The 22567-nt window shown below is 42.9% G+C and overlaps 1 protein-coding gene across 1 annotated transcript in view; it reads left to right on the top strand.

The window, feature by feature from the left end:
* The first annotated feature begins 4226 nt into the window (after window positions 1–4226).
* AQR (aquarius intron-binding spliceosomal factor) overlaps window positions 4227–22567 on the top strand; it is a 50895-nt gene continuing 32554 nt past the window's right edge. Inside the window, exons 1-14 of the mRNA XM_033144439.1 lie at window positions 4227–4406; window positions 6165–6221; window positions 6730–6770; window positions 7883–7918; window positions 10191–10311; window positions 12000–12140; window positions 14025–14093; window positions 14399–14499; window positions 14962–15038; window positions 16676–16740; window positions 18486–18602; window positions 19799–19912; window positions 20892–20995; window positions 21593–21695. Of these exons, the coding sequence (XP_033000330.1) occupies window positions 4296–4406; window positions 6165–6221; window positions 6730–6770; window positions 7883–7918; window positions 10191–10311; window positions 12000–12140; window positions 14025–14093; window positions 14399–14499; window positions 14962–15038; window positions 16676–16740; window positions 18486–18602; window positions 19799–19912; window positions 20892–20995; window positions 21593–21695 (1257 nt within the window). The 5' untranslated portion in view covers window positions 4227–4295. The remainder of the gene's footprint in view (window positions 4407–6164; window positions 6222–6729; window positions 6771–7882; window positions 7919–10190; window positions 10312–11999; window positions 12141–14024; window positions 14094–14398; window positions 14500–14961; window positions 15039–16675; window positions 16741–18485; window positions 18603–19798; window positions 19913–20891; window positions 20996–21592; window positions 21696–22567) is intronic.

Raw genomic sequence — 22567 nt, 5'->3', positions numbered from 1 at the left:
GTTGTTGGTCAAAAACATCTGGAGGGCCGAGGTTGAGGAAGCCTGCTATTAATGGCTGGCTCCCTCTAGGGATGGGGAACCTGGAGCCCACAAGATGTTGCTTGGACTATGACCCCATCATCCCTGGGGGGTTGGTGGCTGATAGGAATTGGGAGACCGACAACGTCTGCAGAGCCACACGTTTCCCCACCCATGAGGTAAAGAAATGAGCAGGTAAAGTGCATGTACAGTCATATCTCATGTTACGGCTGCTTCAGGTTATGTGTTTTCGGGTTGCAGACCGCGGGAAACCCAGAAGTACAGGAACGGGTTACTTCTGGGTTTCGCCTGCGTAGATGCGGCGCTTCAGGATGCAAACGCTGCGGGTTGCGGACATGCCTCCGTCACGGATTACGTCCGCAACCCGAGGTTCCACTGTAGAACTTTGCATTTTTATTCCCACAACATGGTAGCAGTCTTGCTCCTCTTGGCATCGTATTATGGGGAGAATTCTCACATGCCAGATAGAGTGCTGGCTTGGTTGGGGGTGGGGTGTTGGCTTCCCTTCTATGAATATCCTTTGGACATTGGACACATGTGCTGGGAGGTCCTTTGGATGGTGTGAAGGAAAATGGTGGGGGAACCACCTTTGACACTCAGCCCACCATATAAGCATGGGCTCAAATGATGTAACTGGTTCGCCTGAGAATATGGCCTGCAGAGTCCTACTAAGCCCAAGATAAATCGTCCAAAAAGTTTACTGTGCATTTTACTTACAGACGTAGATGGGAGAACATTTTTCAGAAGTTGTCCTGAATAAATATTTATACACAAACCAGAACAGCACAGAAGGCTCCTTTTAAAGTCCTGAATATTTCAAAAAGCATCTGTTACTAAACTGAGGCATCATGTACAGCCAATCATTACTGTTTAATGAGATAAACAAAGAAAGGAACTTCTGCTATGTAAAAAAAGAAAAAGAAAGAAATACACACCACTACATTCCACAAATCCAATTCATCTGAGGAGGCTGAATCCAAGAAATAGAGCCAACTAGGATAATAGTTTGCTAATGAAAACAAAACATACATATCCAGTCTTTACAATTAAGAAAAAGACCTGCTGATGTTCTGGTTAGATAGACAACTTCCACATACCTGGTCTAATTTACCTAAGGACCTTTTGGCTTGCAGTGGGAACTTTCAGTTGAGCATTGCCGGCGCCATAATTGGGAAAATATACTCAAGTTGGATTGGAAAAGACTTGAATTACTGTTTTGGTAGTGGCCTTCAATCCTTTAACACAAACATATGCAGAGTTGTGGGTGCACTTGTGCATTTCCAACTCACTGCTGGAGCACGACTACTGGCTGGTTTGATGCAACAATAAACAGATTATTTCCCATGTTTCTTGGCAGGACTAGATCCTGGCAGCTGTCTGCAAAATTGGGATCAGGGTGGCTATGAAATTCTTCTTTCCACTTATTTCCCACTGGAAAATGAAGGAAAGGGAACCATAAAAGGTCTGTCTGGATAACCCGAACATCTTTAAACCCTTTCTGATCAGAAGGGAAGTTATAGAACAGACTGTAGAGCACATGTTCTAGAATCTAAATTCAAAAGATCCCAGGTTCGGCCCCAGGCATCTTTGGTTAAACCAGGGACCAGAGACCTTCCAGATTGTTCTGGCCTCCAGCTCCAAGCAAGCGTTGGCCAGTGGTCTGAGGCAATGCAGGGGGCGAGGTTGTCCAATGATGGGTACTTCCAGATTGTGGCAATTTTCAGGTGGAGTTCAATCACATGGCAGCAAATTCAACTTGCACCGTTATAGCTTATTGGGAGGCATTGTGCAACAAACCCCCTTCCCCAAAGGATTGGACTTTTTGCAATAAGGAAAGTGATGGGGAAAATGCACTGGGGTTACACTTTCTTTGATGCAATGCCATCAGACCTTCCTGCAAACAGATCAGAGTGAATGCTCGATGAGCAGCATGTCTGGAAGCATCCAGCCTCTGGAGGGCCACAAGTCCACTAACTCTGAAAAAGGATCGGACTAGCAGGTGACAAGGAAGACCTCCGCCTGACCAAGCCGAGCCAGTCATAGGGGGCCAAATAAGGCTGTTTCCTATGTTCCCATCACATTCCGGGCAAGCAGAGAAAGTGTTTACCAATGCTGCAGAAGTTTGTGGAGTCAAGGAATGTCCCAGCCTGACAAGAGAATACTAGCATACGATTAAGCGCTGCCTGAAGCTGTCATGGTCAATAACAATTATGCAAAGATAATACTGTATTCCATTTGGCCTCTTTTTGTATATGTTTAATTGCATTTTAAATAAATAAATAGACCCTTATACCCCACATCCCACACAATCCAGTTCCAGGGATAGCAGACATATATGGCCTGATCACAAAGATATCCTGCAAGCATTGCTGCAGGTTCATATGATTGGGGGGGGGGGGCTTCATTACAATATACAAGCAATGGCAAATGCTGTGCTGCATGTCAAGTGGGAAATGATACAGTAATGACCGAATAAAGCAACGAAATAAAATCTGTACTTATATTGCTGTTACATCCAAAATCCAGCAGAGGGGAGCAGAGATCACTTGAAGCCAGTGCGGCTCAAAGCTCCTATTGTGATGATCTCCACATTTTGGGGGTGGGTGGGACTGGGGTTGGTAGAGCGAGGCTTACAGGTAAGTAAGGGCATAGGGAGCTGCCTCCTATTCAGTTCCTATTAGTGAAATGCAACGTCAAGCAAGGTTGTCCGGCACAATACCACACAGTACAGGCGTTATGAAGATGCGCTTAAGTTACTTACATGAAGAGAGCTACCTTACAGCTTTTAGCAGTCTACTGTTTACATTAAGCAGTATAGAAATCAAATCATAATATCAAGCGAGCTTTCTGTTATGTATTGGATTTAACACGTTATGATTCTAACCAATCGCAGAGCGTAGGTGGACTTTTCCTGAATATTTAATACTTTCTCATAGCTAAGTGTCATGCGTATAATTATTGAGATTTTCTGCCTATATTTTTGTGTGTGTCGTGCTGAGTTCAGGGAGAGAACAAGCACACGCGTGATTTATTGCAGCGTGACTTAAACTAAGGGAAAAGCTCCACTCAGAGGCGAGGACTGAGAGAGAATTATTAGGAGCCCAAGCAGGTCTTAAACTACTAACTTAAACCATGAGCATACCAACAGTGTGTATGTGTGCATGTGTGTATACACGCACGCACGCACTTCTGTCAGCTCAGCTGTGGATAACACTTCTTGCACCGGAGGAAATGGGCTGCAGTCCAGGAAAACTATCCTAACAAAGCTGCAATCCTAACCCGACTTCCCTGGGAGTAAGACCCACTGAATTCACGGGGACTTACTTCTGAGTAGAGAGGGTATGGATTGCGCTGTAACTCTTGCCATAGCAGAAACTTTCACCCCTAACTTCACGGTAAACGCGAGTTATTGTCAGGTAACCGCACGCAGGATCGCTGCTGTCATTAAAATAAATTAAATAGGGTTTGCTTCCAGATCAGGGTTGCACTCTTCGTTGAAAACAAGCCTCTTCCTCGTTTTTGACGAGGCCACTTCTCCTCTGAAAGCGGAAATCAGGACCCAAAACAAAAGCTCCCGGCTCCCGCCCCTCTGGTTTGCAGCAAAAATTAAAAAAATAAATTAGATAAATCCCCTCCCTTCTCAACTATTCGGTTGCACGCACACACCTTGCCCTTTCAATCTTTCCAAGTTCCAGTTACAGGTGGGTAGCCGTGTTTGTCTGCCATAGTCAAAACAAAATAGAAAATTCTTTCCAGTAGCACCTTAGAGACCAACTGAGTTTGTTCTTGGTATGAGCTTTCGTGTGCATGCACACTTCTTCAGATACACTGAATCTTTCCAAGTGTATAATGCAGATCCTAAATACAGGGCAGTGCTGCGCCTGCCCACTCAGAAGTAAACCCCGTTGAGTGTAATGGGACTTCCTCCTTGCTAAGTGTGCATGGAATGGAACCCACAAGGAGTCACTCGAGGGAGTGGACGTCATGCTATAATTTCTATCTCTATGTGCGCCAGCTTCTCAATGCGAGGGGAAAGGGAAGAGCCAAGGCGAAGAGGCGAGCGGAATCTGTGAAGGAAGCGGAAGTAGCGTGTGAGGCGGCAGCAGCGGCTTCGGCTTCAGTCCGGGCGGGCGAAACCATACTACGCGGAGGGGAGGGGGAGAGAGCGGGCGCTACCAAGCGTGGTTCTCAAGAGAGAGGGAGGGGAGGCTGGCCTCGTGGAAGAGGCGTGGAACGGGCTGCTGCGCGGAAGCAACATGGCAGCAGCGCCGGCGATCTCCTCGGCGGGAGCCCAGCAGGAGCCGCCTGCGCCCAAGAAGATCGTGGCTCCCACCGTGTCGCAGATCAACGCGGAGTTCGTGACGCAGGTAAGCAACCCCCCCCACCCTCCATCTCAGACCCGAAGGGAGCAAAGGGATTGGCCTTAGGGTGGGTGGGAGAGGGGGCTATTGTCTCTCTCCCACCCACCTTTCCAAGGAGGTTCTTCCCCCTCCTCTCATTAAAAAACCCCCCCACAACAACCTTGTGAGGTAGGCTATGGTGGGAGGTCCAGAGTTGCCCAATGAGCTTTTCATGCCCAGGAAAGTATTTGAACCCTGGTTTCACACAGGTCTTCGGTCTCCCACTAACCACTAGGCCACCGTTACGATTATACAGGCACTGCGTCTCTGGGTAATCAATGACGAGGGGTGCTGTCCGTTTGTTTGTTTGTTAAATGAAATTAGTTGTTTGCAAGAAGAAAACACCTCAAAAGCTGTTTACGAAAAGATAAAACCAGGAAAAGTTCACGGTGCGTTGAAATATACAAGAAGTGGTTGTTGTTATATTTCGTTATACCCGGCTTTCCCCCCTGACAGGGACTCAGGGAGGCTTACAGATAAAAAGAAGAATGAGAAACTATTAACAGTAGTTAAAACACTGGTCAAATTAAAACTCTGTCCTGCTCCTGGGTTTTCTATAGGCACCTACCCGGTTGATCACAGTGGGAACAGGATGTTGGGTTATATTGGTCATTTTGCTGACTGATAATGAATGGCTAGGGACGCGGGTGGTGCTGTGGGTCAGAGCCTAGGGCTTGCTGATCAGAAGGTCGGCAGTTCAAATCCCCACTACGGTGTGAGCTCCCGTTGCTCAGTCCCAGCTCCTGCCCACCTAGCAGTTCAAAAGCTCGTCAAAGTGCAAGTAGATAAATAGGTACCGCTCTGGCGGGAAGGTAAACGCTGTTTCCATGCGCTGCTCTGGTTCGCCAGAAGTGGCTTAGTCATGGTGGCCTCATGACCCGGAAGCTGTACGTCGGCTCCCTCGGCCATTAACATGAGATGAGCGCCGCAACCCCTAGTCGGACACGACTGGACCTAATGGTCAGGGGTCCCTTTACCTAATAAATGGCTGGACCACACACAGAGGCTCTACTCTCTGTACTCACTAGGGAGAGATTAGGACTGTGCCCCCAAAGCAGCCCATTATAATTGTAATAGAATCATAGAATCCTAGAGTTGGAAGAGACCACAAGGGCCATCCAGTCCAACCCCCTGCCAAGCAGGAAACACCATCAAAGCATTCCTGACAGATGGCTGTCAAGCCTCCGCTTAAAGACCTCCAAAGAAGGAGACTCCACCACACTCCTTGGCAGCAAATTCCACTGTCGGACAATATAATATAATATATTTTGCCTTGTAAATTAGGGCTCAAAATAAGAATCTCTTGCCAGTCCTTTTTCATTGTTATTTTTTTTTAAGCTTTCAACAAACTGGTGTGCATGCCACTCACGCAGAGGAAACAACTTGCTTACTGCAAGCTGGCCCTGTAATGAGTAGCTAGCTCAGCCTTTACCCACCTGGTGCCTTTGACATTGAACTGCAGTGCCCATCAACCCCAGCTAGCACTGGCCAAAACATCTAGAGGGCAAAGGCTGAGCAGTGTTTGAATATTCAAGTCATTAAACTATTATTCATTCTTTATTTGTTTTGATAATTTAAAACCTTGCATCCTTACCCTTTTGTACACAGAGGGTAAGTTTGGAAATATTCTCTTGTTGTCCTATAGAACAGAGGTTTGGTTATACTGTACAGGTAGGCTGTGGCTTCTGATCATATATTTTAATGAAATGATCTTTTATCTTACAGTTGGCAAACAAGTACTGGGCACCACATGTCAAGAAAAGGCTACCTTTTGAGTCAAAGGTAAATGCTTAATTCATTGTCAGTTCTATCTTAAATTGGTAGTGCAGTAAATGCTAGAAATTCGTATCTAAAGTAAAATATTTTTACTTTGGGATTCTGGATTACAGAACAGGAAGAATGTTGATTTGATTTCAGCACTTTGTTTAAAACTGCACAAATAAGCCACCCCGACAGCAGCTTTTACATTCTGTTCTATATTTACCACTTATAAAATGGAATATTTGGTCAAACCTCCAAAGGTTCCTTGAAGTTTCTTTTAAAAACCAGTTTGATTTCAGTACATAGATTATTATTCCTTCCCTGCACAGTCTTCTTAATACTTCTGATTTCATTTGTTGAAAACAAAAAGCATTATTGTAGTTTTCAAACTGTGCTACTGTGTTGATGGTATTAAAGAATTCATCTCTGAAAATGCATGTTACTGGAAAGAGGAGATAAAGGGGAGCAAGAATTGTGCTGCATATATATATATTTATTTTTTAAAAAACCCTCTCTCTTCCTTTTGTAGGTTATTGAAGATGTGTATGGAAAAGAAATTGTTAGGTCCAAGTATGTATACTGCATTTTCTCTTATCAGTATCATAATAGACACATTTTTGACTTTTCAATCAATGAAGTCTCCATAAAATAATTATCTGAATTCTGTGTATGTATATGTTTTTCTTCCATAAATTGTCTTGTAAGGACAATTTTTATTATGCCTTAGAAGAAATACAGGCCACAGGTCAGTGCACCTCACCATTGATTATGGGCACCTGTCTAGAATTTTTATTTATTTAAAAGATTTATAGTCTTTTTCTGTCTTTATGAGTATGCTACAGTGGTACCTCTACTTGTGTTTACCCCCGGTTACGTATCCTTTGGGATACGTATGTGGCAAACTTGGAAGTATTTTTCTGGGTTTCGCCGTGCGCACATGCTCAGAAGCTGTCCCCTCCAGTTGCGGAAACCTCGGAATCCGACCGGAGCTCCAGAACAGATCCCGTCCGTAACCGGTGGTACCACTGTAAAACTCATTCAAGGTGGCTTGTACAATAAGAGAGAAAAATACAGTTTAAAAACCATAATATAAGACTTGCAACCTTCATATATCCCAATGCCATCTGGACTGAATGAAGAAGAGAAATGCTCCTGGGAGTTGTTAGTGTTCTGATGACATCTCTGATGGCAGTTTCATGTTAACAGTGAAAGCTGGCGCCCATCATGACTGGTAGGGGAGAAGGGAAGGAGGCCACCAGCCATAGACAATGATATTCAGAACCAACTAATTCAGGTTTTGTCCCCATCCTTCTCCCTGTAACACTGAGACTAAGGAGGAGAAGGTTGATAGCCAGTGCTACCCACTGAACTATTTGTAAATGGGGACAGACAGGTGGGGGCTGGTTGAGGCAGACTGATATTGATGGTCCATTCATTCTAATAGACCAGCCTCTGCTGGATGTTACATAGCATGGGAGACAACAGAGTACCCAGAAGTGCTTTATATCACAAGTGATGTGGAGCAATCAAAAGTCCATCATCAGCACCATATGGAATCTGCCATCCAGGTTAGTTTATAACCACCAAAGCACAGTACCCCTTGAGTTCAAATATGCAACAAACGGTAAACTAATTTAGGCAAGAGTTGAAATGTTAATTTTTTCCCCCGCCTGTGATTTCAGATTTGCGATTAGAAAAATCATGCTTCTGGAATTTAGGTAAGTGTTTTTGGAGAAAGAAATGCACTTTTAAATTGAAATCTGACCAGTGTGATGTAGTGTCTTACTGGTTCAAAAATCTCCTTTGCCGTAAATTTACTAATTGGCTATTAGCAATCCACTATATCCCAGCTTAATCTCAATTTTGTTTGTTTGATACATATATAGCCCACATTTTCTCCAGAAAGCTCAAGGCGTTGTCACAACAACCCTGTAAGGTAGGATAGACCGAGAGACAGTGACTGGTCCAAGATCACCCCTGAGCTTCATGGTTGAGTGGGGATTTGAACCTGGCTCTCTAGTCCAACACTAACCGCTGTGCAATGCTGGCTCTATCTCTGAACATATCTTACGGGGCCGTTATAAGGATTGCTGACATAATTTGTATGAAATGCTTCAAACATTCTAATTTCTGTACAAATAATATTTGTATTTACTATTACTAAGGCAAGGATGAAATACCATAGCTGTTTGGAAAGATAATGTAGCTCATTCCTTCACTTGGCCATATCCCAGTGTGTCATAAGCTGTATAGTTGAAACTACAGGAAATACAATGTTATGCCAGCTAAAGTATAGGTTTTGTTTAACTCTTCCAAACATTTAGCAAAAACTAAGCTTCCTCCTTTTTATTGCTGTAAGCAGTGATGACACTCTGGGTGTTTTATGCAACTGTTGAAACCTTTGTTTTTGTACTGAGCCTGTATTGTATAAACTTAATGGCCTGTGATCCTTGCCCAGTTAGATTGAAAAACCTCTGAGCCTTTGCTGGAAGAATGGAGATGGATTGGGTAAATAGGTCTTTGGATGTAACACAAATAAATTTTCATAATAGGGCTTGGAGGAGCCTCAACATGGGCTAGATGTAGAAAGGGTTTGTTGTTTTGGCTAGGGCAAAACAACAAACCCTTTCTAGTGGTTCCCAGACTTACCCCTCCCCCATGGACTACTTGAAAATTGTTGATAGTGCTGGTGTACCATTCAAAGATTTTTCTGCTGGTAGTGGCAAGCATAATGGAGAGGGATAGAAGCAGTGTTATTGTTATTGCTTCTTCTGTCTATTATATTATTATTCAATGTATTACAACTTGCATTCCAAAGAATTCAAATTATAATACAATAAGATACAATATAAGGATGCAGGTGGCGCTGTGGGTTAAACCACAGAGCCTAGGGCTTGTCGATCAGAAGGTTGACGGCTTGGATCCCCGCGATGGGGTGAGCTCCCATTGCTCGGTCCCTGCTCCTGCCAACCTAGCAGTTCGAACGCATGTCAAAGTGCAAGTAGATAAATAGGTACTGCTCCGGCGGGAAGGTAAACGGCGTTTCCGTGCGCTGCTCTGGTTTGCCAGAAGCGGCTTAGTCATGCTGGCCACATGACCCGGAAGCTGTACGCCGGTTCCCTCGGCCAATAAAGCGAGATGAGTGCCACAATCCCAGAGTCGTCCGTGAATGGACCTAATGGTCAGGGGTCCCTTTACCTTTAAGATACAATATAGGAAATTTTAAAACCCCAATATGAATAAAATATAAAAATCAGTAGGAATATTTAAGGGGGACATGCTGCAGACCAGCTGAATGACACTTGCAGATAACTGGTGGTCCATAGACCACAGTTTAGGAAACCCTGGGCTAGGGAGAAGCAAGTTATAAGATGCTGTGGGGAGGAGGAGGAGTCCATGGAAGTTATTTGTGGCCACTCTAGGTTGAATATCCTCAACTCCCAAATAGGTTTTTGATCTTGCATATGCTTGTGAAACCAAGTTGTCCTGCTTTTTAGCGCATTCGCAAATGTCCATGCTGTCGATTCTATTTTTTCCACAATTCATGTTTTATTTGGTGTAGTAATGACTTTCCTAAAGCCTTTCTATGTTAGGCTGGTGGCTTTATTTCGAGAGACAGGAGGCATTTGCCTTTGAGTACTAAAGCAAGTGTCCACTGAAGTGCATGTCGCAAGTAGGAGGGATGCTTATTCTTATTCTCCTTACAAAATCAGCATGAATTAGTGCTCAGACTAATGCAGTGCTTGTACCAAGTACATGTAAAACTTTTTTAAAGAGTGTTCCAGAGGGCTAATTCATGTGCCATCCTTGCTCAGATTGATTTAAATGGCCCTGGTAAGTTTTATTGCAGTGACCTGTATTGAAGGCGACTTCCAAGTTACGTACAAATCATATAGATGACTTTTTTAGTTTTTAAAAAAGATCATTATGTTTCTTGCCCCCCGATGAATGACATATTAGATGGGTGGTAACTCTCTTGTCTTTTCACAGCCAGTACCTTGAAAATTACTTGTGGATGAATTATTCTCCTGAGGTGTCCAGCAAGGCTTATTTGATGTCAATCTGTTGTATGGTGAATGAAAAGTTCAGGGAGAACGTTCCCGCTTGGGAGGTAATAGACTTCAATTATAGCCTGCAGTAACTTTGATCCACAATTTGCAACTTTCACATTGCCCACTTAAAGTGTCGTCGCATGTCAGAAAGTGCAGTACCGGCTGTCACTGTGCCTCATCTGAAGTCGTCTGCCATGGCCTTTTAAAACAACAGCAGGCTCCTGTTAGGGAATAGCAAGGGACAGTTGAAAGGGTTCACAGTGGACGCAAAAGAAATATGAAAAGAATTGTTTCAGTGATTGGAGGTGTTTTCTCTACGTTGTGACTTGACAGAGTCTGGCACTTAATGGTGAAGTTTTTAATGCTGTCAAAAGGTAATGGCAAGGGAAATGTTCATTTCTGTAGGACAGCTTTATTGGAAACTGGAGAACAAGTTTGCTTTGGGGCCTTTTTACATGTTGGATAAAGTTGGATAATACACATTTTTGTTATGTAAGTAGCAGCCTTGAGAGTTCCAGAGGGGAAATAATAAGTTTTAACTAATTATTTTCCCGTCATATTCCTGATTTTTTAAAATTAAAAAAATACCTCTCTGAAGCTGCATTTCAAGGAAAGCTTCTGTCAACACATCTTGTTTCAGTCTCAGATTATTTATTTATTTTAAAAAGCATTCAATTTTCTGTACATGGTCTATTTCTACTTTTACTTTTTGAGTTTTCACTGGTAACTTCAATTTTCATCGGTAACTCAATTTCTATCATGTTGCAGGACACAGGTCTGTTGTGAGTGAATCACTTCTGTTATTTGCTAGTTTGCCCCCATTGCCATTCTTTGTACATTCAGAAAAAAAGATGTTGTGCTTAACCTCCGCTGAGTATTGAAGTGTGGTGGAAATTGTATTTGGGTGGTACTGCCCAACTTCAAGAAGATAGAAGTGATTGGTCTGACTCTTGCTTCTGTCCCTTAATTCTCTTCAGCAATGTGAATAAGAGGAGATCCATTGAAATTAATGGACCTTCATAATTTTAGTTCATTGATTTCAGTGGATCTACTCTGACTAATGTTGAATATCTCTCATTGTCTTTTGCATTGTTCAAAGATGCAGCTGTTCTGCTGGTGTTTAAAAGCAATTTCATCACCAAATTGCTTACTGTGAAACACAAATGCCACAATGCTATGATTCCTACTACATAGCCAGCGGTAGAGCATATGCCTGCGCTGCCCAGGGTGGGTGCGCTCCCGAAGGGGGTGGGGCACGGAGGGTGCCCTCCCAGGCGCGGGATAGCCGCTCGGGTTCACGGAGCGGCGTGTGGGCCCTGCAGCCGGGGGCGGAGCGACCCACTGATGGCGGACATTCGGCACACTGCCCGCCCGCGACTCCCAAGCCTCCCCTAGCTGTCAAAACGAAGGGGGAAGGGGGAAATGCCACCAGCAAAGCGGCACAGCTTCCCCCTTACCCTGACGGCTCGGGGTAGGCATGGAAGTCACGGGTGGGCGGCACACCAAATGTCACCCCTCTTAGTGAAGACACCTGGGGTGGTCCGCCCCCACCACACCCCCTTCCTTTGCCCCTGTACATAGCTAGTTCCAGCAGCAAACCTACGAGCAAATGGCCAGTCTGTACTTGCCAACAGCTTTCAGTTGTCATGTCCAGCGAGTGCAATCCCCCACTATGCATCCACTCAGCACAGAAATATGAAAAAAGATGCTCCATGTGAACTCACTGCTGACTTTATGTCTCCCATAGACCTTCAAAAAGAAGCCCGAGCACTTCCCGTTCTTTTTCAAACGTGTGTTGGATGCTTCTTTGGCTGAGAATGACAGTGAGTTCTCTCTGCAGGAGCAGACCATACTCCTGCTCTTCCTTGACCACTGCTTCAACAGTCTGGTAAGCTTTATTCTTCAGAGATTTAGCATTGTTGCCATTTATGGTGCATTTGGCATATATGGCAGTAGTACCCATTGTCCTGTCTACTCACAGCAGCTTCCTCTGTTAGCATTATTGGCACGCTGTGCCTCTCCACATTCAGTTGTCACAGCTTTCTTCTGAAGGAGCCCTCTTTATGTGTGGCATTTATTATGCTAGGATTCCAAAGATCCATTTAGAGTCATGGTTCCCAAGGTGGGGCAATTTGATTTTTAAGGGGGGCAATTTCTAGAATTTGTTATTAGAATTGAATTTTTTCCATTTCTTATGGTTCTAGAGGCCTCATATACAGTATATAAATATATATAGTGACATACACATTTTAAAAATTAAAATCAGGATGTACACGGCGGTCAGCTGGTGACAATGGAGAGGTTATCTAAACAGAAAATGCACTGGGCGTATTCAGGGGGAGTAGCACTTTGGGAGCGCTCAGTCAACAGTTGTGGAATTTCCCCCTGAATATTACCGCTCCGTAGCTGCTCCGTTGGAGCAGTCGCCATTTCTCAGAGCGGTATTTTGGGCCGCAACCTGCTCTGAGCACTGGTGATCGGCGGGAATTAAAATACATTGGAAAATTCGCAATTTATCAATGAGGGAATGTATAGCACTTTCTTGCGGGTCCCATGCTTTATAAGTGAGGCAAATTTAGCAGATATCTTTGAAAAACTGAATATGTTGCATAAACAACTTCAAGGAACAAATAAAACTCTTGTTGATGCAAAGGCGAAGATATTTTGTTCTTTTATTTTTCTCTTTCATGCATGCCATATTCTTTGGAAGCTTGTTTAGACCATGTTAATGGCCTTTTAGACTTCCTCCATGTAAATAGGAGTTCACTTTTTGAATAATAAGAATTATGTGTCATGGGGAGGAGGGGATCAGGATTTCAGCAATGCTTAGGTGGGGCATGGCCAAAAAAAGGTTGGGAACCACTGATTTAGAGGCATTCCCAATGCCTGCTCCTTAACTAGAGACTGTATTTCTCATAAGGACAAATCAGAGCCTGTGTTTAAGTAGGTTTTGCAGATGTTACAAGACCTCTTTTACTGGGCAAATATTCAGTAGCTAAGCTTAGGATTTAGTAGTAGGATTTGCATGAAAGTGTCATATTGTAGAGTAACTTTTGATCAGTGTTCCTGCTAGTCTTGTCCTCTTTCAGGCTACTCCATTCTTCCCCCTCACCTCCACCTTCCCCACAGATGTTTTCTTTCTCAGTAGCCACATTGGGCTACATAGCTGATAGAACTCCACATCTTTGTTTGCTCTTAGGATGTATGATACTTCAAATGGACAGTTAAGTTTTCCTTTTGGTTAGCATTTGACTTTATAGAGATGATACCCAACCTGGGCCTCTCTAGAGTAGCAGGGTTATGACTCAGAAGCCACTCCATGCACAGAAAATTCTATAGACCCAGATGATAACCGCTTAACATCAGATCTGCAAAAAAATTGACCCACCAAACGAAGTACATTGGTGGGGATTTTTTTCTTCTGCTTTTGGAAAACTGACAAGCCATGATTCGTGGCTCATGGGCTGTGTTTGGTTTGATGGAATACTAGCGATATTGGCCAGCTGTAGATTATTTATTCCCCTTTCCTCATGGAATAGAGCTTTCCTGACTTACCGCTGCACCCTTCCAAAAGCCATTCTGGAGGGTTTGGGGGTGCTCCCAGTAGAGCATGGGAGGGGGCATGTTGAGGCTGTAGTAGGAAGGTAATTGCCAAAAGTTGGGGACACCCCTTCCTCCTTGTGCAACTAGAAGTGCCTTCCATTTGTGCAACTGTAGTTTTGAATCCAAGCCTCATAACCATACTAATAGCTTGTTCTGTTTCTTGCAACAGGAAGTAGATTTGATCAGAGGGCAAGTCCAGCAGCTTATCTCCCTGCCCATGTGGATGGGCCTGCAGCCAGTAAGTGTTTCATAAAGAATGCAGGGAACCTTTGAAGCATCATGTGGACATGGAGGTTCACTGGACCAATTCTGCTGCGTTCTAATGAACCATTGCATGACAGCTTCTGCTGTCAGAGATTTATTGCTATTTTAATCAGTGGTTTTGGAAACTTTTAAAATCTTCTGCCTTTACAATGGGCAAGCATAAGTTCTTGTTCAGTTTGGGGTTTTGAAATTACCTTTGGGGCACCCAAATTAGATGGATGGAAATACTGGAGATCTAGCTCATCATGCTATTAAGAATTCACTGTCTCACCCTTTTAGGCCCGTCTGGCACTCGAATTGAAAAAGACACCGAAGCTTAGAAAATTTTGGAATTTGATCAAGAAGAATGATGAGAAAATGGATGAAAATACTCGGGCACAGTAAGTTTAAACAGTATTGCTTTTAAAAAATCGTACGTGGGAATTGTAATTTGCTGTTTGTGAAGCAAAGCTATTTTGGCAAGGGCCCATCTGTGCCTCATGCTGCTTGGGGAAAGCAGGAGTTGAGCTGACTAAGACCCCACATCTGGCTTGCCATCTGAGTATAGTGGATAACAGATGTGATACAGTGCAGCTGTACCACAATATCTTCCTGCATATTATGCTGGCATATTTGGTTTATTCATCCAGTACCGACACATTAAATAGACCCACCAGGAACCTTTCCTAAGTAAGCCAGGTTGAAAGACATGCAGTAAGACAATTGCTTATGTGAGAACGTAAGATGAGACTTGCTGGGTCAGAACAGAAGCTTATCTAGTCCCAACGTTCTGCTTCCCGCCATGGTCAACCTGGGAAGTTCATAAGCAGGATGTGGAATCTCGCGTTGTTGTTGTTTTTTAGGGCTTTTCAAGAAAGAAGATTCCTTTCGCAACTGATCCAGAAATTCATTGCTGTATTAAAATCAATACCCATTTCAGGTATGTAGTGCAAATTGAAAGTGTATGGGCTTATGCAAGAGACCCTCTTCTCTTTTACCTTGCCCTTTCCCCCCAAATTTAGGCATCCCAGATGAAAATGTGATTTGTCCCGTTTCAGCCTATTGCAGCTTATAGTATCTTGGAGGGAGGGCATGCAAGTACATTCCTGCCTTGAGCGCTAGGAGCAAAACCACCATGCTATTAAATGCACAGGAGTTCTATTCTGTAGAACACATTGTTAAAAAAATTCTCCTAGTTACACAACTTTGTTTCTCTGATGCAAAACAAATGTAGATTTCTCTGAACCTTTTTGTGGGGAGTTTTTGTTCTTGTTGCACTGTGTAGAATTTGCTAGACCGGCGTAGCGACTTTACTTTTGAAGTGATTCAGTTGAAAAGCAGTCAAACAGACTTGCAAAATATCAAAAGGGAGCTGTTTTTTTTTTTAAACTAGCTTCAGTTCTTCAAATGAATAGGTCATTTGTAAATTCTCGGAAAACTACTTTCAAATTCAGCATTGCATTGTAAGTTTGAAGTAATGGCAAGTCTTATTCATGTATAACTTAAGATTCTGTGCTTGCCCAACTGCAAATTAGCTCTCTACATTAAACATACTTGGCTTCGCGTTAAATATTATTTGGTGGTTATTCTTTAATATCCACAGGATTTCTCTCCCTGCTGAAAGACCCAACACCTCAAGGATATCTCTCCACTGAGGGTTTATTTTTAGAATAGACACACTTGGCCTGAATATCTTCTACTTATACAGGACATAATTCTTTTTTGTGGCCACTGCCACCTCCTAAGCTTTCGAGTTGGAAGTAAGGTGGGAGAATGTTAGGGACCTCTTTGGCTGAGGAGCTCTAAGAGAAACCTCTCTTCACTGCCTGCCCAGCCTTTCAGCTTCACAGCATGAAAATCATGTGGGGAAAGTTTTGGAAGCTGTTGCCTGAAGGTGGTTTGTGCACCTTCAGATACCCACTTCCAACCCTGCATACTCTCACCCTGTCTGGAAATACCAGGTCAGTTGGGCCATTGGGTACCATTGCCTTAAGGTGCTCTGTTCAGCTTCAGCCTCCCCATTTGTGGAATGCTCTCTCCAGGGAGGTTTGCCTGGCACCTTCATTATACAGCAGGGCTTTCCAAACTTTGCTCTCAAGCTGTTTTTGTACTACTGTTTTGTTGTAGTCCAGAAACAGCTGGAGACACCTTTAGGCACCAGGCGAAAACATTCCTGTTCAGCCAGGCCTTTGGCTGACCAGCATCCTATATCCTTTTAAATGTGTTTGTGCAAGGGGTGGTTTTTGCTATCTTATGTTTTTATTATGTATTTTGTCTTTTTATTTTTTATTTTTATGCTGTGAACCATCCTGAGATCTGCAGATGAAGAGCAGTATACAAATTCAATGAAAAAAGTTTTTAAAAAAGGTTTTGGCAGTCCCTGATGTGCCAGAAGAAGCGTGGGGGGGAGCATTTTCCTTGTTAAACTGGACTGCAGTTAGGCACAAAAATAGAAATTGTTTGGGCATCTCTGCCTAGAACCAAGGGTCTTGAAATAACTCTTAAGCAAAATTTGATTTGATGCATTATACATCAGTTCCAGGATTACTTTTTTTAATTACCTGTATTTACTTCTAGGTCCTCTCTCAATGGATAAAGTGCATTACTGTGAAAGATTCATTGAACTCATGATAGATCTAGAGGTATGCCAAATATGGGATAAATATAGAGATCTACTGTAGCATCTAAGCCTCTTGAATAACTAAAATATGTGCTGTGTTAGTCCTAGTGTTAAAGCAGCTGACTGAAGTATGTTTAACTCGCACATAGAGCATAGGAAGTCCTCTTATACTGTCTCAAATCTTACACTGAAACAGATCATTGCTCTGTATAGCTAAGGTTTGTCTACACGCTGACTGGAAGCAGCCTTCCTATGGTTTCTATATTGTAAGAAGGTCCTAGCAAGGCTTTCAAAATTGTTGTTAATTGTTTTTTTAAATGCCTAGCAGCATTCTTTGGGATTTCCTGAAAATTTATGTTTTGAATAGTGAACTAGTTCATGCATTGGTAACTGACAAGAATCATATCACATATAATGATAATAATAATAATAATATTTATTATTTGTACCACGCCCATCTGGCTGGATTTCCCCAGCCACTCTGGGCGGCATATGACTGCCTTTGTTTTATTTTAAGATGTGTAAAATTATTTCAGCAGGAGAGACTCTGTAAAAAAGTGTGGCGGTGGCACCCTCTCTGGATGCAGTTAGCTACGAAGCTCCATGGCTTTAATCTTCAATACAAATGTGCTGTGTTCTCATATTTGTTAGCTCTGCTAAAAACTCTGAGTTTCCAAAGAGGGACATGGTTGGTATCATTGAGCCTATCCACTCTGAACAGGATTCTGGCCCCAGAGACAGGGTATGCAAGATATTCAGTTGGGATGCTGCTGGAAAGTAGCCAAAATGCCAAGCATCAGAACATTTCATGTAGGTTCATTCTGCGCTAAGGGCATTACAGGAGAGTTAAAGGAGTTCAGATAGTTTCTGAAGCCTGTTGTGCTGATTGGAACTGGCAAACCAGAAATCGGCTATAAAAAGCCATCACATTTGTACTCCTGTAGCTTGTCCCATCTGAACAGAGTGTCTTTACCTATACTTAAGATCCCTTTTCTTCCCACAGGGCGTTTCAGGGTTTTGTATTCAGTTACATCTATATTGTGATTGAGGCTAAACTGCTGGAGCATTTCAGCGATTAGCATGACTTTGGCGGAAGTGAGCCATGTGCTCCGACCAGTTCACTTTTTATTGGCAATAAATATGCCCCCCCCCCCCTTTAATCAGTTCAGGCTTCTCATTACCATTAACTGTGCTCTGTCTGTCAAAAACCTTTTGACAGTTATGGCCATATAAGGTATTTTGCATTTCTTATTTCATGTATTTCTGTAGTATGGAGCTGTAAAAGCAGCAGCATTACATGATTGAAATAGCTGTATTGCAAAAGCCTATTGATCCCCAGTTTCTGCTGCAGTTTTTGACATCTGTCAATGAGATATTTTAAGGAGGATTTTTGAAGAAAACAAACATTTTTGTAATATTTTATTAATGAAGAATTTAGAAATTGTTGTTTAAATGAGAAGGAAAGGGCTTAATTCTTCACATGGCTGCTCAGGAGTAAATCCCATTGAGTTCAACGGGACTTCTTTGCATTCTGTGTTTTTGGTTTTGTTTTGTTTCTGATCTTTGTTTAAATTAGATAGCCCATTGGGCAAGACCTGCAGGCATTGCACCGATGCTACTATCAAAATGGATATTGCAAGGACCTCATGACACCTAATCACTACCACCACAAACTTTTTTTTTAGAAATCACTGAATTCTAACCAGTCTTCTAGTTACTAACTAGATGTTGACATGTATGTGATTGTTTATTTTATTATTATTATAGGCCCTGCTTCCAACACGACGCTGGTTTAACACGATACTTGATGATTCTCACCTCGTTGTGCATTGTTACCTATCTAGCCTAGCCAAAAGGGGCAAGGAGGGTCATCTTTTTTGCCAGGTACGACTTGCTTTGATTTTGTGCAAGGGACTTCTTTCAGCACCTCAAAATCCTTGCTAGCCAATGCAACACTACATTATTACCAAAAAAAATTACAGCATCACTACTGGAAAGTGATGGTTGGCAACCACTGCTTGCTGTTGGCCTCTGCTGTGTTCCTTAATGAGAAGCATGTAATACAGGAAGACAGCATAGCACACCTACAGTGACTAAACATTGCTGACTTTGGGTGGGGGGACACTAGATGGAGAGCAACTATGGTTGAAGCAATTTTGTTAAGCCTACTTATAGTTGGGTTTTTCATGCTAAAGCCAATTTTAAAAGTATGGATGAGCTTTAGGGAACTGCACCTAGACTAGGGGGCAAGTATTGGCACAGCTCTCGATATTACCTGCAAGGCCGTCTTCCTCAAAGCATGGCCACCTGCCCACACCTGAGATCATAAGGAGCAGGTAGAGATGCGGCTGGATCAGCTACGCAACCGAGTTCCCCCACTGCCCATCAGCTGTGTCACTGAGTTCCCCTTGGGGAATTTGATTGTGCAGCTGATCCTTGCACAAGCTTTGCCAGCTCTATGAGTGTTGGGCCGGCAAAGCCCCTCATGCTATGCTTTGCGTGCCTGACAACCAGCCTCCTTTTGAACACTTGGGAAGCACTGTGCAAGGGACTTTGGCAGGGGCAACGGGCAAACCACCTGTCAATCTTCCGGCGCTGTAATGTTGTCAGGTCAGGGTTGCCCCGCAGGGGTGGGAACAGATAACAACCTGGCCTGCTGGGCCTCATCTAACACACACAGAAGTGTAATGTCAGAATACATTTAAACAAATGTTTACTGTATGTATGACTAATGTTGGATGTCGGCTCACTGTCATGAGGTGTGTGTGTATTCTGGACGTGATAATACATCCTTTACTTCCCCTTTGGTAGTGGGAGAGTAAAAATGGAAGGATGAGAGAAAACGTGAGGAGCAAGGGTCCAGCATCTCCTCACTATGTTCTCTTACAGCTGGCTTGTAATGGACTGAAAAATGAAATTGCCTTCTCTAAGCAATGAAACGATACAACTTGTTTTGTTTGTTTTGCATCTTGGAAAGAAAATGAAATATCCCTCGACTATATGGTATTGGGTCCCTTTTGGTGGTTGAAGACCCTGCTTTTCTGTATACCAGTATCTCATTTATCCTCATTTTGTTTCAGCTTTTAGACATGCTCAAATTCTACACTGGTTTTGAAATTAATGACCAGACTGGAAATGCATTGACAGAGAATGAGATGACTACTATTCACTATGACAGAATTACTTCCCTCCAGGTATTTAACAGCCTCCGGTGTAACTGAAGGCTTTGACTGCTTGTCAGAAAAGGGGTGACGACAGACTTGGGGGGGGGGGAAACCACCTCATTGGTAAGTCTGGAAATAGTGCCAGTTTCATGGGTGGATATGTCTGTTCTTAATATGAATAAAGTACTGTTGGTAAATAAGTGATCATTTAGGAAACTTTGATGTTTGGGGGCATGTCCTTGGTTTAGTAAGTGGATAGTGCTGAAAGTCAGCTGCCAAAGCTCTGTGCAGATAGTCAATCCATCCAGGCAGGGGGGAATTTGAATCATGTTGGCATTCCCCAACTCCCACTGTGTGATGTACTGTCCCTCTCCTGATGTTTGCATTAAGCTTCATGTTAACATAGCAGGCAGCCCCATACATACAGATACAGTGGGGTTTGAAATGTTTGGACCTTCTCTTTTGTAATATTTGCAGCTTCTGTTAGAATTAAAATAGTTGCCGTGTATTTTTTTGTTCGGACTGTTCGCTTATCAACCACCCTATCCTAACCAGTATTCAGAAGAAAAAAAATAGACAGCATTGAGTTGCATCCAACAAAGTCACCCCATTCATGCGATGACCTCTGCCTAGATATTGGGACACCCTCTCTACTTCCCACATGCCTCTTCCCCCAGCCTGGAGCAGATTTGGAGGCCAAACAGAAAGTAGAGAGAGAGGGAAGAAGTCTCGTGCAGGTGGAAGTCCTTGTGCTAATGGGTCAGCTTTGTTGGATACAGCCCATTATATGGATGTGTGGCATAGTTCTCATGTGTGAACTCAGATCCACTAACAATGTACCCCCCCCCCAAAAAAACTAAACAAACCTGGTAGTCCTTGCTGTGAGCTAGCCTTAAGCTATTTGTGGGGGGTTGTACTTGGCCTGTTAAATTGCAGAGTGTTGCATAAGTCACGTTGCCGAGTAAAGATAGCATTTGATTTCTCATCCTGGTTCTTGGTTGGATTCTAGAGAGCCGCTTTCGCACATTTCCCAGAACTCTACAATTTTGCCCTCTCAAATGTATCTGCTGTAGACACACGTGACTCCCTCATAAAACTTTTTGGGCCTTTAAGGTAAGTTACATTTTAATTTCTTTTATTCTAGTAAATGTTTTGCCTAAATAAACCCTGAAATGCTTGCCTAAATAGAAATTGTAGCCACCCGTAGTAACCAAGTAGTAGATAAATTTAAAACTTTGATTCAGAGAATCATGAGTGATCTCTTGTTTACTTTATCCAAATAATAACTCCCCAACAGAGTTTTAAGAGGGGTGAAGGGAGGCAGAGCAAAGGCAGCTTCTGAAAGGCAGTGTCTCTTAGTATATGTGTAAAGGCTATCTGGTTTACAGCCTTAACACCACTGTTTGAGGGTTTCATGTGTCAAAAGAAGTTATTGAATTTGTCTGATTGTAGGTTGTTTTTTAATTTAAAAAGTATGAATAATTATCACTGTCAAGAATCCTTTCACTGTTACATTCCTTGCATATAAGAGCAAAGAGTGTTAGCTAAAATGCAGAATGGCCTAGATCAAAATCTTGGTCAGTAGGCCACACAAATAGTTATTGTACTTTTTGGGGGGGGGGGGAGGACACCGACAGAAATTCAAAGCAAACAGCTCCATTTATTAAGCTCAAGCGCTATGTGACTTTTGTTTTATTCTTTATTCTTCAGTCCAGAAACACTCCACCAGGTGGCATCCTATCTCTGCTTATTGCCACCTCTACCTGAAGAGGAAGATACAAGCTATGACAAAGAGTTTCTGCTTGAGCTGCTGGTAAACAGTCTTATGTCTTATGTTTGCTGGGTCAAGCTGTTTTCCTTGTGTACAATGATATCTATGATGCTGAATAGGACACCATTATTCTTTATCAAGGCAATAGAGGGCAGGCCGGATTTTTTTTTTCCTGCCTGCAGCTCCTTGGGTTACCTCAAATTCTGCACCAGAGACTCAACCATAGTCTGCAAATCCCTGGGGTGCACTCCAAACCTTATGCACTGTGTTTTCACATCCTGCCAATAGCACAATGAATTGTCAAGAGTACATGAATTCATAGTTTCAATAAGTTATATATTAGGATCTGAAAGGAGAAAGGTGACAACTTCTTTTTATCACGGTAGATTTCAGATGTGACTAAAAAGAATTAGTTAGCTGAAACAGGGTTGGGTATAGGCAGTGCTTTTTTCTGGGGGGTACGCAGGGGTACACATACCCCTAAACATTTTGTGAGTAGGTTTGGCCTCATTGAGGGGCAGTATTTCAATATGAGTAGGAAAATGAGAGTACCCTTAAACATTTTTTTTTTAAAAAGCACTTGCTATAGGCATGCATAGGCCTCCTAGGTTAAGATTTATGCCTAAATTGCTGTGTTGTGTTCACATTTATTAAAATGTAGTAATTAGGGGGAAAACATAAATGTAGAGCAGGCATTTTGGGGGTGGGTGAAACTTAATTTCTATGGACCATTTTTAAATTTTAACTGACCCTGTTCGTTCGATTCCCCCCCCCCAGCTTTACCCCTCAAAAATCTCCCATTCAGCAAGGATTTTTTTCCTGATATTTAAGGAGTCATAACCTCATGGTCAAGAGTTGGGCACATCTACCTCTGTTGGAGTGAACGGGGCTTCAGTTGGCACATTAAGGCAGTG

Source organism: Lacerta agilis, chromosome 1 (genome assembly GCF_009819535.1).
Source record: "Lacerta agilis isolate rLacAgi1 chromosome 1, rLacAgi1.pri, whole genome shotgun sequence".
Lineage (NCBI taxonomy): Eukaryota > Metazoa > Chordata > Lepidosauria > Squamata > Lacertidae > Lacerta > Lacerta agilis.
The sequence above is the reverse complement of the archived record's forward strand: the minus strand, read 5'-3'. Positions and strand labels throughout refer to the sequence as shown.